Source organism: Dermacentor silvarum, chromosome 3 (genome assembly GCF_013339745.2).
Source record: "Dermacentor silvarum isolate Dsil-2018 chromosome 3, BIME_Dsil_1.4, whole genome shotgun sequence".
NCBI lineage: Eukaryota > Metazoa > Arthropoda > Arachnida > Ixodida > Ixodidae > Dermacentor > Dermacentor silvarum.
The window spans coordinates 219032650-219049475 of record NC_051156.1 but is presented as its reverse complement, the minus strand read 5'-3'; the positions used below and the strand labels follow the sequence as shown (position 1 = coordinate 219049475).

General features: G+C 46.3%; 1 protein-coding gene across 1 annotated transcript in view; it reads right to left on the bottom strand.

Moving 5' to 3' along the window:
• The window catches only part of LOC119446684 (rabankyrin-5), a 43492-nt gene extending 34888 nt beyond the window's left edge, over positions 1-8604 (bottom strand). The window contains exons 1-2 of the mRNA XM_037711185.2: positions 8452-8604; positions 5706-5892 (exon numbers count right to left, since the gene is read on the bottom strand). Coding sequence (XP_037567113.1) covers positions 5706-5892; positions 8452-8464 — 200 coding nt within the window. The 5' untranslated portion in view covers positions 8465-8604. The remainder of the gene's footprint in view (positions 1-5705; positions 5893-8451) is intronic.
• Between the last annotated feature and the right edge of the window lie 8222 nt (positions 8605-16826).

Sequence of the window (16826 nt, the reverse complement as noted above, 5' to 3'; positions counted from 1 at the left end):
TTTTACAGTCGGCCCTTCATGTGCAGAATTTTGCCACTTCATCTGCAACTCAACTTGACAAACAGGCACATGCGACTGTGTGAAGGATCTTTTAGGGATTTCCAATAAATATCTTGACACCGTGCATGGCAACCCCATCATGCACAATAAAGCCTTTGCCATGCCACATTATTTCTTACCAATAACTTTTTTGTCTAGTCCTAAAGGCTAAGGTTAAAAAAGAAACACTGTTACAATAATAATGCTTTCAGAAAAATGAAAAGCTCACAATAAATTTCCCACCAGAGTAAATAAACCAAGGCCTTTAATTTGGGTCACTGTCTTTCCCTCAGACTCTTTCTTGTAATCACGGTGTAAGAATAAGGAGAGGTGCTGACACTCTCCCCCCAACGCGCGCGAAAGCGCCGCTCGCTCGCGTCCAGATTATGTTCGGCTTGGTTGCAGCTGGTTCGGCGCCGTAGTAGAGGGCGCTGCGGTATGCGGTCCCAGCTTCGGCGGCAAGGCGCGTCCTGCCGCTGCTTCGTCTTTCTGCTTGCATGTGCGGTTGCACTGTTTTGAAGGCACGATTTTTGTTCGCGTTCGTTTCATGAGCTTGTGCTTGGGTATTGTCGCCACGGGCCCTCGATGAAGGTGGCAGCGGCCTTCTGAGGGGCGTTTGAAATGGCTAGAAAGTGCTTCGTTCCGAACTGCAATTCTGGATACCTGACTTGTGCGGAGCATGTGCCTTTATTCAAAGCGCCGTCCGACAGGGGTCGTCTAGAGCAGTGGCGCCGTGCAAATCTGAGGGCAGACCGAACTCTAACGCCTACCGACCATGTCTGCACCAGCCATTTTTCAGAGGATACGATATCGATGGCATATTACGCGGAGCGCTCGATAAAAGGATTCCCGCCTTATTTCCAAACTGTCCAAAGAACCTCACACGGTAAAATAAACCTCGAAAGCCGCTGCGGAAGAGAGAACCTTCTGTGTGCCACAGTAGTTTGTGCAAATTTTGCTGCATATGTACAAGATATATACTGGGTGGTTTACTATCATGCACCAAGATTTGAAAATATGTAAATGTCACGTAGCTGGACAGAACCAAGGTAATGTTGTCTGCCGTCGCTTGGAGATACTCAGATTATTTTTTATTCCGCTTAATTACATAATTATTTTCATAATTGATTGATCAACTTTTTAATGCTATAATTGGATAAAAAGTGTGAACGAGAGAATTGTACAGCAGCATGGAAAACTCCCATTATACCTTTCTGTTGCTCAATACGTGATCCATAAAAGTGTTTTCCGAGCGTGAACGAAACCCGCGAATACAGCAATATTGCCGCGCGACTGGCCGCTCGAGGCACTTTGCGTGTATTCGTGAGCTTCTTTCATGCTCGGAAAAACACTTCTACGTAGCGCGTATTGAGCAATAGAAAGCTGTATCGGGAGTCTTTCATGTTGCTCTACCATTTTCTCATTGACACTTTTAATCTAATTAAAATAATTAGGAAGTTCATCAATAAATAAGACTAATAATCTAATTAGGCGGAATGTAAAAAATAACTGAGTCTCTCCAAGGGACGGCAACAACATTACTATGGTTCTGTCCAGCTACGTGACATTTGCATATTTTGAAATATTTGGGCACCCTGTAATATACTGCTGTTTTCTGTGCAGATGTGTGCCTGATTTTCAAATTTGTTCCATCCTGGCTACTGAATTGTTTTTTTACAATGCGCGTGCGGTGTATATTACACGCTTGCATGTTTTTATACAACATTTTTCCATTGTGGCAGTGTATAAGACCACAAGCTTCTGGGATGGTTATCACCTATTAAAATTATCGAGCTGCTTCATGCAGAAGTTTTTTTTTTCATATTGTGTCTATGCACAAAAAAAGGTCTATGGTATGTGGTGGTCTGTGGTGGTGTGGTGGGTGTATTTGTGAACAGGATGTAGCATGCATTGTCAAACACGCTTACATTGGCACATTCTCATATGCAATTTAAGAAAAAAGAAAGTCACCTCTTTTTTTAGATCTTGCAAGAGCAACTCAGTCCTCAATGGACGAAAGCCCAATGAATAATATACACGGTCTATGTTAAGTGAAATTGGAATAAAAAAGGCATTTGCTCAGGTTTTCATCAGTAAACTGTGGTAGTGATGCTCCAATTCAAGATAGACGCCTGCCTTCGTCCCGCCTAATACATTCCCATTTGAAAGAGTTTTTACATAGCTGATGTGCATTCTCATCTCAAGTTCTAGCCATGAACAGCCACTTTGCTCTAGTGCATTGCATATCGCAAGCTTGCGCCGTTTCATTTCTTAATTTATATTGTGGCCACATTGAATACGCGCAACGATGATTGAACGGTTTTCTGAGTGTGAATGGAAGCAGCGATAAGCATGAAATACATTTTCTGGTGCAGTCACTATTTTCTTCTGATCGAGGGGTAGTACGTGGGCTAACACTTTCATTTTTTTATGCTTGGATGAACGGCTAGACCGGACGAAACAAATTGTGCGCGCGAGGGTAACTTCAGTGAGCTTTGAGTGCTGCGCGATTGATCCGTGTTTACGTCATCCACGCCCTGCACAAGGAAGCTCCATGTTAGCGAAGCCTGGTACACTTATCACTTTAATGTGAAATAACAATTTTTTTTTCGCGCTTTGAGATTTACTCACTCCACTATGAACGAAAATTGAGCGGAGGAATCCAGCCGCCGGCGCCGCTAAGCTGGGACTGCTGGCCGCGGCGCCATCTATCTGCTCGCAGCAGAGCTACTCTGTGCGCCCGCGCGCGGCCGAACATAATCTGGACGCTCGCTCCGCCGCAGTGTCAACACCTAAATATTCTTCCACCGTGCTTGTAATATACAAATCTGATGGGTTCAAATGGGCAAACATTTGACAGTATGCAAGTAAACTGCAGAATTTTACACCAATCAGCTGCCTCCATAGAAGAATTCCGACTCGTAGACCTAGGCTTACATATCTGATGTGCCTCAGCATATGAAATGCCACTCTACTTGCAAGTCATGTTGTGATAAGTGCCCAGATTCCTTGCACAAACCTTAGCCTATGCCATGCCACAAGAAACGATTCTCTCAAGTCTACTGAACAACAGGATATTTGCCACATAACATATACATAGGGTTGTTCGTTTTGGGTAAAACTCGATTGTACCCAATCTTTACACCTCAAACATGTTTCAGGAGAATAGGGCTAAACCCGATTTCTTTCCGAATTCCAAAACCACATACCCCCCCCCCCCCCCAACTTTTTTTTCTTTCTTTTTCTTTTTCTTTTTTTACGCTGCACGGAGTTTACAGTGCACACGCGCTAGTTACTCTGCCTCGGGACAATGAAGTTAGATCCTGTTGGCTGAAGTGGAATCCAGTGACCTATAGTTTATTTAATAAGCTGCGTGCAGCACTGTGGATGCTAAACGGAACTCAAACAACCGCCCAATGAGCACGCCTAACTGTGTTAGTAACTCACCGTGTCATTCTACGGAGGCCGGCAGTGTAAAAAATCGATGACCAGCTTTTCTTGAATAAAATATTTCATTTCCTAGAAGTTATCAATGTTCTTTACTGTCCATTATTACAATATAGACCACTTATAATGCAACCACTTATAGTGCAGGACCGGATATAATACAGTCTTTTCAGACCCCCGTTAATTTTCCCACAGCACTCTATGTATACGCGTATCGCTTATAGTGCAGTTGTGGGACACGAAATACCGGTTACAGTGCGGCTGCCTGGAAGTTCGGCAGTCAACCTAGACGGCAAACGCTCCCCTCAAGCCACAAATACCGTATTTACTGGAATCTAACGTGCACGTTTTTTCCGATAAAACAGGTGAAAAAATTGCGTGCGCGTTCGAATCGAGTACGACCCTAAATCTGCGTTACCATATAGCAGTTGGCATTTCAAAATGGCCGCCTCGCACGCGTGTCGAGTCTAGCTACTGTAACTTCCTCCATGTGCTTCAGTACACATGCTTAGGCAATATTCTACTGTCTGTCTTCACGTTCTCTGCGTCTGCTCTATCAGCATGAAGTACCGAATTCATCACGATGCCGCATTTAAAAGGAAAGTGATCATGTGTGCGGAGACGGACGGAAATCGGGCCGCATCACGGGCGTTCGGAGAATCCGAAACTTGCGTTCGGGACTGGCGCAAACAGAAGGAGAGGATTTTCACCAGCAAAGCAATGCGGAGCGGTTTCAGTGGAACGAAACAGGACGTAATCTGCGACGATCCACTTCGGTGATACGATCGCCTTGGCCCTATCTTGAAAGCAATCTGCGACGGGGAAAGTTCGTCGCGCGCCATGTTTTCGCCGCTTATAGTTCACGTTGAAGCGAGAGGCATGATAGCATGAAGGTCAATTTGTTCACCGCGCTTCGTCCCTCGAGCGTTTTGACAGTTCATTTCGGCGGTTGTCGGGATATGGGGGGAATGCCAACGGCCCTCTGCCTCGACACACCGAGCCCCGCGGTTGGCGCATGCCTGCGCATCAACCGCGGTCCGGTACAAGCTCGAGGAAACAATAGACGACAACCACGTGTACACTCGGAAAGCATTTATTACGACTGCAACTAACACTTCGAGCAGGCCAGCTAGCTATATAGTTGACATCGCTGAGGGTTCCCTCGAAGAGAATAATACACTAGGTAAAGAAGGGCTTTCGACTTACCAACTGGGGAATACGGGGGGGGGGGGGGGGGGGGGGGGGCGTTTACCGCGGCAAGAACGTGGTTGACTAACCACGTGCGGGAATACGGGAGCGGCGGCGGAGACTTCCGCCGTCGCCGCTTGCTGGAGACCCCAGAGACCACCTGGGCGATATCAGCGGGATCTCACGTGACCCACCCGGTGGCGCTGATAGCGCTTGCGATTCCCGCGCGCCGCCCGCGGAAGGAAAGTTTCCCCTCTCCCAACTCTCCCTGGCACGCATGCGCTTGACGCGACGTTCGCTGCCCGTGCGGCGGTTATGGGACCCGAGGATTCCCACACGGTCAACGAGCGAGATGTGTTCATGTTTGCTGCACGCATGACACCATGCTTGTTAATTTATTTAGTAAGCGAATAGAGGACCCAGAGCGCGGTGACAGTGACAGCAGAAATGCGCCTGGAGTGTCCATTATAGCAATAAAATAGTTATTTTGGTTATAGTGTGGTACCGCTTATAGTGCGGATATTCGCGAATCCGATGACTTACATTATAAGCAGTCTACACGTACTTCTTAATTTCCAAAGAAACGCCGAACGTAGGAGTATTTGCTAGAAAACCCTGATGTCCCCCCAATTACAAGCTTGAAACACAACCCTAGTTTTAACGCGTTAGCGTTAAGGAGCTCATGATACCCTCCGATGAAAAAGAAAGAATGCCATGCATTACTTAGTACGTTTGTCAATTTAACCTGTAAAAACCCGAATTTCGGAATGGTTCCACAAAAAACCCTATTTCTCCCTGATTATCAGCTTGAAAAATAACACTCGACTTTTACCCCCCGAATTAAAAAAATATAAAACCTAAAAGCGAACAACCCTACATATACAGTGTCAATTGCCGAAACATCACTAGACTCTCTCTGCATCAATATAAAGGTGTGGCAACTTTGTACTAAAATTGTAGCCTACTTGTATAGGTTGAGGTGCCACAATTGTGCAAAGCATATTACAAAAGATAATGTCTATGGCGCTTACCTGTAAAGCTCCTGGTCAAACAGACTCGCCACGGTTTTGAGCAGGCGAGAGACAAAGCTGTCCGAGCCTGCATTGCCGGATGCTGCCACGGCCACATTGTATTTCCTCTCAACGTCTGCATAGCGTGCCTGCAGCTTAACGTACTCTTCACGTAGTAGGGACAAATGGCGCTGGAGTTTGGCCACCTCTGAAAAGGATATGACAATTGTACAAGCAATAGCAATTGTAACTGACGGCTAACAGATAACTTTTCAAAAATTTAATTCTGGGTTTTTACATGCCAAAACCAGGATATGATTATGAGGCACGCCGCAGTGGGAGAATGCGGAAATTTTGACCACCTGGGGATCTTTACCATGCACCCAGTGCACAGCACACAAGCATTTTTACATTTCACCTCCATCGAAATGTGGCAGCTGTGCCAGGATTTCATCCCGCAACCTCATGCTTAGCAGCGCAACACCATAGCCACTAAGCCACCCCGGCGGGTCCAGATAATGCAATGCTAACAAAGCTGACTAGAAACAATGAAGAAAACTTGAGGCACTTCATCATAATATTATACAAGGCTTTTTAAAATTTTAAGATTTTTGATAAATATTTAAATATTTTTAGACATTTGTCTGTTATGAATGTAAAAGGGGGGTGCACTCTAGCATGCACTTAAGCTGATGTTAATTATGTTTAGTTTTATGCTCAATATACAACAAGAAAACGCTAACAGGAATTCGCCAAGCAAACTTGAGCAAAACAGTCACCAAAGCATAGTAGTGTATATAAAGAATAAGTCTCTAGTTAAGCGGCAAGTATACACTAGTCTAGCTGTTAGCAAGGACAGTTTTTCAATATGATCAGAGCGAAGTGCAACCCTTGCAATTTCAGCGTCAATTATTGAAACACAACATCATTAGCCACTGCATTGCTCATATACATGTGCTTGACTCCCGACTATAGGCACCACATCCAACATCGGCTTTGATAGCAGCAAGTTTTAGGCTTACTATCACTAATATGCCTTAATTGTCACGAAGAACATTCCCAAATTAGTATTTGCAATATTCCTGTGCAATTCATTACTTTAGCATTTGTTTATTTATTGCATAGTATGCTTCAGTTTGGTTCGTTAGGGATCTCAAATCATATCAAAGCTTCTATTTTGCTCAAACTGAAACAGACACCAGCAGCAAAAACACGTAAGTGTAAATGCAAATTGTTTTTCACCATACTACCAGTGTGTACACCTTTTTACTGTCAGAAATTATATCCCACTAGACTAAACGCAACTGTCCCTAGACAACACTGTCATAGTAATGTATTAACTGAAACGTGGAATTCTTCATGCCAAAACACTATGCACTCATACAACATGTTAACAAAAACTCTGAACAGACTTCTGTTCAATGCAGAGAACAGCAGTTTTGTGCTGCAGTACTCTTTTTACATACCTAGCAAATTACACTGCGGTGTTCAATAAAATAAAGTCAAAACAATTAAAGCATGTTGTCATTAGTATGTGTGCTTTTATCTTTAAAGGTTCTACAAAACCATGGATTAACCCCTAACCTTGAGTGAACTTTTCTGCCACAGTACTAGAGGTATCATTTGATATATATATATTTATTTTATAACAAAGAGGGCAGGCTGTCAGGCTACAATGTGCCGTTTGTAGCTGTATAGTGTGCATATAGAACTATAATTATTCACCTAGTATTGTAGGCAATGGAACAGTGCAACCTGCACGAATGGCTAGCTTTTCAAAAAGTTAAATTATATGGGATCCTCTATAAATGCAGCAGATGAACATCCTTTGCAAAATCGTCACTACTGGAAACTTCCCTTACTGGTGGCACACTGAATATTGCTGTGTGAGCTGTATAAATTTAACAAGAGTTCATATTTCTTCTTACCAAAGCAATCCGAGCACATTCACAAGACTTGTGAGTGGTGTACTTGTCACACATGTTATCTAAATGAAATAGAGCTGAGGGTTCTCATATTTTAAAAACTTTATTTGGTAGCATGTAGAGCTTTTTAAGGGGACGAATACTGCAACAAGTAACTGTGTTATGGATTGTACAGGTGTCTCTATGTCCTATGACGTCATACATGGAGACAACAGCATATGTAGCGCTTCCTCAGAGACACTAGTTACATGAAACGTACTTAATAATTTAACGTTTACATAAGCAAGAGCATATATATAGGCACTCGGCAACGCCCGCCTTTGCAGCTCCACTAATGTGAAACTTCAACCTTCTTCAATACATTCTCCACCGAATGGAGGATTGTATATGATTTCTGTCTCTCAGTCAATGTGCTTTGAAAGTAATGAGTAAAATCTGCACACTGATTAACACATTTAACACATTTAACAGACTTGGCCCACTAAAGAGGCGGACCCTTGTGCATCCACAGAAACTGACAGGCCTTGCATCCCAACGAATTAAGGAAACTGTTGCACAGCATCATTAATTAAAAATAACGATTAAAGTCACTACTGACTTCTGCGCTGGGTTTACCGTGCTGTTAAGTTGAGTAAACAACACGGGAAAGCAAACCAAGAAAGAAAACATGAAGCGAATCAAGTTACGCTTGCTTGACCGCAGTAGCTGACGCCCATTCGCGTGCAGCTTCAAACCCGCGCTCTGTGGAACTTTCACGACAAGCGCCTCTCAGAGCCACGAAGATAGTTAAGAATCATTCATATCTAGCAAAGAGTAAAGCGAAAGGTAAAGGAACGTAATACCTCCTTCCGCCATCGCCGCCCAGTGGTGACAGGATGAGCAGCGCCAGGACGGCGCTCGCGAATCGCGGAGTCGCTAAACTGGCTGCCCGGCTGGCTGAAGATGTATAGCCTCCGGCCAATCCGGCAGAACTGGATGAATGTCGTACCTGCCTGTAGTTCGTGGTCGTGCAATCAGTGCAGCGGCGCTGCTCTCACGCTAGATTCAAACCAAAAGCCGCTCCGTTACACCGAAGTTTGAGTTTAGATTAGCAGGTGGTAGGATACGGTGGTACGCTGGAAATGTGGTTACAGTTTTTTTTTTTTTTTAATCACTTAGTAGCTTGCTTATCTAATGTACTCTCTCGGTCGCGGCGTTGAGCTCATTCAAGCGATTACTAGAGTGTACTAGAACTATTTCTAATACACTCTACATTGTGCTTCCGCCACCGGCGGCGAGGCGCGCAGGGTTTTTGCTCACATTTGTCTACCCCATGCCAACTTTGGCCAGTACTATTTATGCGGTTCTCACAAGCACTGTAGTCACAACATACGATTTCAACAGGTCCCCGCAAAATTCAACAGCTTCACGAACGCTAGCAGCCAAATTTCAGGCGTTTCGGACGCACGGAGTCCATTCAGCTCATGTGAGAGCAACAAGCGCTCATGTCTAGCTCTTCGTCGGTGCGCAAGGATACGCGCAAGGGAGGAAAGTGGGGAGGAAAAGCGCGCCGTCTTACGCCGCGCGCAAGGCACCAGGGGGTGGGGAGGGAGGGGGGCTTTACTCCGGCGGCTGCTGCGTATTGACCATGGTATTGACCCTTTTCCCGGCGCTCCCATGGGCGCTGCCATGTTTGATCACGTGGCAGGCGCGGATCCAGGGGGGATGTCCGGATGTCCTGACCCCCCCCCCCCCCCCCCTCAGATTTCTGCATCGCCCCCTCGCTGACAAGGGGATGGCCCTGTCGCAAAAAATATGGCCACCAGCATTCTTCAAAATTATTTTTCGCGAGTACCAGTGGTAACAGCCATGTAGAAGTAAAGCTAGCTCGCTCACAAGCTTAGTAGCACCAATTGTGATCCCAGTTACACTGTAGTTACACGTTGACAATATCCAGTACGAGCACAGTACCGTTCGTATGCTACAAGTTTTTCATTGTAATTTCGCAGTTGTATTGTCGTACATTAAGCATAGGAGGCTCAAAGCCGCCGGATCCGTTTATCTGAGTGGCCGTGCTCGCGGAGCGGGGCGAAACCTCGAGCAGCGGCTGCGAAATGGGGGAGCGTGACGTCAGCGGCCAACGCCAGCTCGCGTGATTAGAGAAACGGGAGCAGATGCGCGCCTTGTGTAAAAGGATGACGTCGCGTGGGAAACAAAACATGAAGACGCTGGCTCGCGATCTCGGCTACTACACCACATCGTTCTTCTTGTAGGTGGCGTCGTGAGTCTTCATACGCGGTGATTCGCATATCGTAAACAACCAGCGTAGTGGTTGCCGCGTTGGAGCTCCAAAGCAAACGAAGGTGTCTCAGCCGAACACCAAGAATCTCCTTAAGGAAAACAAGGTGTCCCAACCGAACTCCGAAGATGGACCCGTGCTTACACGTTTATAACGAACCTGCGACAGATCATCCCAAATTTTATTTTAAGAAACAATACAGGCTAGATATACCGGGTGTTCAAAATTAAGCTTTATGGTTTTCTTAAAATGAGGCACTGGGAGGCACGTGAAAACCACCTGCGCAAATAAGTTATGTGACCAGGGGGACACAAAGTGAGATGATAATTATCGCTAGTCAGCAGCCGAATTGACTAAAATTGAATAATTAACTTTTTATTGACTGCAGTAAGTGTGTATGTTTGTATTCAAAAGTTAGAGGCAGTCGTGTTTCTACACAGTTTCACTTCGAAGAATCCTTCTTTACTCGCGGACAACTTTCTGTGGCAATGAAGGGAAAGCTACGGAGGCAAAGCGCTCACAAGTGAGGGTGCTTCTGAAAAGAGTCCCGCGTTTTAATTCACGTTGGTTTATGTTGGCGAAGAGCAAACATAAACAGCTTATTAGCAACAGTTAAATAAGACAGAACACACCACTGAGTGTAAAAGTTTACTCATTTTGCGGCTTTTCCCTTCCGCGTCTGGGCAAACGCGAAATCGTCGCACGTGGAAGTTGCGTCGATTCAGCGTCTGTTCCGAGCAACCAAAAGCACTGTCAAACGCTGCCGGACAGTAGTCTACTTGGCGCGGTAACACATGTGCAGCATCCACGCACCCGTAGCTTGCCCTTCATTGCCACAGAAAGTTGTCCGCGAGTATAGCGTGTCTATGCTCCGAGATATCCAACTACAAATTTTAATTGTCGTTTGCATGATTACGCATGCAAGAGAGTGAGGATCGGCGCAAAGCTCCTCCCTGATGTGCCGCGGCTGTTGGGTACGGCGCTTAGTCTGACAATGCGGCGGAGGCATTGGCAAAGATAATAACTGTCCCCCTTCCCCTCACGGCTGGCGAAAAAAAAATCGAAGAACCCGTAACCGCTGTCGTAACACGCGACCGCGCAGCCTGTAAAAATGGCGGCAGCTGCCATGCCGAGATAATGGCGCGCGCAGAGAAGCCGGAGGGCAGTGCGCGTGCGTAATGGTGACTATAGACGACCGGGCATGGTCCTTGCCTGGGCTACGGAAATAAAGTGACTGCTGATTTCCCAAGTATTGTAAGTTTTATTGAAATCAAAAGCAACAACGGTACCATCAACAGCAGAAACCTTTTTAGCTATGCTAACGAATATTTCATACTGCCGCTTTAAATTTGGTGTTGTCATGCACAAATTTCATGACAACAATTCACCCAGCAAGATGCCAATGCCCTAAAAATGTTCAAAATGCCTCCCTTCCACAGCAATGCAAAGCATAAACCGCTCTCGCGTCGACTCGATAACTCTGCGCAGTACAATTGAAATTTGGAGTCGGATATCTCGGACCACGAACACGCTAGAATAATTCTCCCGACTGATGCTGTGTATAGACACACGACTGCCTCTAAGTTTTCAATACAAACATAACCACTTACTGCAGTCGACAAAAATTCTTGTTCAATTTTAGTTAGTTAGGCTGCTCACAGCGATAATTATCTCACTCTGTGCCCCCCTGGCCACATAACTAATTTGCACAGGTGGTCTTCGCGTGCCTCCCAGTGCCTAATTTTAAGAAAAGCATCAAGCATAGTTTTGAACACCCTGTACTATCAGGCACAGCCGCCAAGCACATGGCTGTATTGGGTAATGTCATTTTCCTATAAGCTCGGAGAAACCGATACCTGGCGTCGCTATAGGGCTTCTTCATCTTTCTGGGGTTTTACTTGCCAAAACCAGTTCTGATTATGAGGCATGCCGTAATGGAAGGATCCGGATTAATTTTGACCACCTGGGGTTCTATAACGTGCCCTACAACGTAAGCACACGGGCGTTATTGCATTTCGCCTCCATCGAAATGCGGCCGCCGCGGCCGCGATTCGATCCCGCGATCTCGTGCTCAGCTGCGCAACGCCTGAGGTGACTGAGCCACCACGGCGGGCTACAGGTGTTGCTCTAGCCATATCAAACGCGGGTTTATCGTGAGCAGAAACGGTGAATTTCGGTAAATGAGAAGCCATCATCATCATCATCATCATCATCATCATCATCATCACCGACAAAAGCTGACCCCCCCCCTCAGAAAAAACCTGGATCCGCCCCTGCGTGGTCACGCGTCCATTGCTTGCCTCAGCTGCCGCCGTTGCCTCCGTGCTTACAATGCAAGCGCGTGACGCCGGTGCGGCGCAGCAAACCTCCGTTTCGACGCATATCGTAGACTAGTGACTCTGTGGACGACACGAAGCTTTGTCCACAGCTTTAGAGGCGATGTAAGTGCTTTCAGAGCTCATTTCACCTTGTCCAAACGGCGCGAGCAACGTATACGGTGCTTTTACTAAAAGCGAGGCTAGAAATGCATTCCGAGCTGTCCAAACTTCCCGCTTACGAATTAAATCAGGATCACTGTTCTCGTTCTTTATTTGGCAAACATTTTGAAGCAGCGGCTTGTCGTGCTTCTGACTCAGTAATACTAAGTTCTTCGGTTCCTCGGTGAGGTTGATTGTTTATTTTCAGCCTAATCGCGCTCGCGGTTGTGCTCTGCTGCGATATATTTGTTCTTGCGGCGCACAAAGCTTGGAATGTAAATGTTTTGTACTTTTTGGTAGCTTGTAGCAAAGACGTATTATCGCTAGTCCGTCGCTTACTCTGTGGACCGTCACGAAACGTTCAGCTTCCAACATTCGTGTCTTGGTGTAGTCGCCGTCACTCACGCTTCAGCACATTGATTCAAGTGTGCGCACATTCACTTATTATTGATACGTTGGCGATCGGGTGCGTGAAAGTTTGCGTGCGAGTAGGGGTAGATGTGTGTAAATAACGTGCGAGAAATTTACTGTGCCAGTAAGTGGCGTTACTTCCTTTTGTAACGAGCGGCAGTCACTCTTAAGTGCCGATGCTACGGAGTTGGAGTACTTTCTTTGGAGGTTAGCTATACTGCGCTGGCGGATGAGTTATTCTTTGTTATCCTCAAGGAAAGCCGTGCATCGCGAAGGGCCGACAACACAGGCAGTTCATGTAGCAGCGGCGACACAGGTTGATTCCATTCCATGATATGCGAGTCACTATTTTTGCAGCTAACTACCACACACGTCTTCCCTTTATCGTTACACATTTTGCAGCGTGAATTGGGCACAGTGCATTATCGAACACCCACTTGCATTTACGACAGCTGATCGCATAGTAGCAGGGCAGAAGCAGTAGTGGTTTCGTATTCGTGCACATTCGCTGAGGCAACGTATGGCGCGCCGTCGAAAGCGCCATCTCGTTCCTCTAGAGCAAACAAACGCCTGCCCTGCGTCAAAAGGGATCAGGACCACTCACTTACTAACTGCTCCGCGAAAAGGGTAAATATGGCGCGGCCGCGCTGGCCTTGTCTTGAAAGCGATCTGCGATGTGCGCTGTTTTCGCCGGTTAGCTCGCGTTGAAGCGAGAGGCAGCGGGAAGGCCAATTCGCTCGCTGCTGCTACCATGCTTCCTCACTCCAGCGTTCTGACAGCGAGTTTCCATGGTCATCGAGTGAGATGTGTTCATTTTTGCTTGTGCACGCGTGACACTATGCTTGTTAATTTAGTTAGTAAGCGAATGCTTACGCGTTTATACGGCCGATAAAACTACTATCCTTACTTCGTATAACTGTCTACTAATTTGCTATCGCAATCAATGCTTCGCCTTTTGGCCGAAACTGCGACTTTTTCTCTAATCCTTGTAAATACAGCATGAACAACAAAAGTGACCGAGGGCACGCCTGCCTGAGCCCCTGCTGTATCTCTATAGGCTCAGATACCTCCCCCCCCCCCCCCCCCCCATTTTATAAGCACCTTGTTACTTTTATAGATATTTTTTTAAAGCTTACTTATCTTCCACATCTAGAGTGCCCAGTATGTTCCACAAATACTTTTGGATTACAGTACTGTCATAGGCTCCCTTGATATCCAGAAATGCGAGCCATAGGGGCCTGTGTTCCTTTTCTGCTATTTCTGCGAGCTCGTGCTTAGCAGTGTCGCTGGCGTCGGCTGCTCGCCCTAATCTATATCTGCTAACGCTTTGCCGAGCATCAAACAATGCTGGACAGCCAGCTACCGGCAAGATGCTTCGCGACATCTATAAGTTGTTATGTTTAACATACATATTTATATTTCAATTTAGGAAATTTATCGATTGATTCATGGGACTTGACGCCCCAGCAACACTGGGGCTATGAGAGACGCCGTATAGTGTAACACGAGAGCAAGGTGAGAGCAGGAGCCAACGTTTCGACAAGTGGACTTGTCTTCTTGCCTTGAAGAAGACAAGTCCACTTGTCGAAACGTTGGCTCCTGCTCTCACCTTGTTCTCGTGTTGCTCATCGTCTTGAATTTCCATATCCCGCATTCCTTGTGTTCCAGTTCAATTTCGACCACTTGGGGTTCTGTATGGTGCACCGCCATAGCTCGGTACACGAGCGTTTCTGCATTCCGTCTCCATCGAAATGTGGCTGTCGCAGCCGGGAATCAAAACATCACAACTGTGGATTCGTTACGATCTGAAGCGATCCCGAAAGCGGCAGATTATTGGAACTACCTCGCTCTCGCTTTTCAACTAGCGGAATCTCAGAAAAAGCTGAATATCTCCGCAGCCTTGTATTCGCATTACCAACCACTACTAGTTATAAGCGAACAACAGTGGGATGTATTTTACTGGATACCGTTACAGGCGGCTCGGAGAAGAGATAATAAAACATTTATTAGTAAAAATTAATAGCCGTTTTGTGGTCGGACCTCCTAGTCCGGAAGACCATTGGCTTTTGCCGCCGTCCGGGCTCGGTTGACCAGGGCTTGTTGCTGTTCTGGGTCCGAGCTGGACAGGGTCGCCTCCCACTCGACTATCGTCGGATTATGCTTGGCCGATATTTGCGGATTTTGTTGGCACGCCCAGACCATGTGGTATAACGTGGCCGTCTGGGGACAGAATTTGCATTGCGGATTGTACGTCATAGAATCTATCTTTGATAATACATAAGGATTTGGAAATGACAATGTTTGTAAGCGTCTCCATGCTACCTGCGTTGCCTTATCTAATTTGGGATCAGGCGGGGGTAAAGTGAGTCTACTCAGCCGTAGGTGTTGTAGGATCTCAGAATATAAAAGAAGGGGCTGAGGATCGTCCTGGTCAGCGAGAAGTTGTGCTGTGGAGGAATCGGCGGAGGCATGAGCAATCTCATTGCCTCGAACTCCCGCGTGCCTTAGTACCCACAGCAGCTGTTTCGACTGACCCTCTTGGCGATTGGCCGCAGCCTGTTGCAGTATTGAGTGTGCGAGGTGGCCGACTTGACCTCTTGCGAAATTGCGATACGCCGCCTGGGAATCCGTGAGGCCGAAGGTGGCTCTTGGATTACGCATGGCTAAGGCTATACCGGCCTCTTCCATGGCTGTGATGTCTATTCCGGTGGCCGAGATGCAGTCTACCACCTGTCCCCTGCGTACAACACGCAAAGTTTTTTTTTTATTTTAAAGAAATTTTCCGCCGGCGTCGTGTATAATATTCCTTTAGAATGTGGCAAGGTATGCATCGGTCAAACTGGCCGTTGTATAAATGATTGCCTACGAGAGCATGCAGTATCAATCAAGAATGGGACACGCTCGCATTTGCCTGATCACTGCAAAGTGCGCACGTGTGAACCTTTGTTGGAAAACATATCCATATTAAGGAAAAGTAAGGATACGGTGGCACGGGAACAAGCAGAGGTGATGTACATAAGAAAGTCTGGTGACCAGTGTATCAGGGTTCCGTCGTTTTTTTTTTTTTTTTTTTTTTTTTTTTTTTTTTTTTGCGAGGAGGAGTTTAGTTCCCTTGCTGACAGGATGTGATTAGACTTGTTTTCTATATCATGTGAACTCATTGTTTATGTTCTTGTACGCATGCCTGAGGGTTAATTAAGCGAAGCTACGAGAAAAATAAAATTCAATTGGGAGTGTGCGCCAGTCCGCGTCTTTTATTCTATCGTCGGTGTCTTAATTTTTGCGCTTAAAGCCATTTCTAGTTATTGAGGGCGAGTTCCACAACGATTTTCGTGTGACGGAGTCGTTATCAAATGTCAAAATTGAGAGTCAGCAACGCAGCCTTACGACAAGGGTGTCGTCGGACCCGCCGTGGTTGCTTCGTGGATATGGTGTGGGGCTGCTAAGCACGAGGTCGCAGGATCAACCCCCGGCCACGGCGGCCGCATTTGCCAAATACGAAAACACCCGTGTACTTCGATTTAGGTGCACGCTAAAGAACCCCAGGTGGTCCAAATTACTTTGGAGTCTCCCACGACAGCGTGCCTCATAATCAGATCGTGGTTTTGGCACGTGAAACCCCATATTTAAATATATATATATATATAGGGATGTCGGTGAGAAGCGCAGCCGGAAGCAGAGTCGGTTATGAATTGGCCAGCAAAACAGCTGGCATCGCAACCCCGAAGTGGCTGTGCGCACTGCGTACACTAACGGAACGCGCACCTGGTACCGGTATAGACTACGGTGTAGAATATTGGAACATCCGTAGTTTACAGCGGAGACTATAAAGGTACTAAGATCGAATATAATGAAGCGTTTGAAAAGACTCGGGTCTAGCGCAGGAATTGCACCAGATATAGTGACGCGCTTGCTAAGTCTTCGGTAGATTTCGGGCAGCGGCAAACCAGACCCACACAAGGACTTCCGAATTGTGCAAAAACAGCCTTATACAGGTGCCTTTGGCGTATGAGTTGCTCGGATTTGCATAATCTGCGAAGGTTATTTTTTT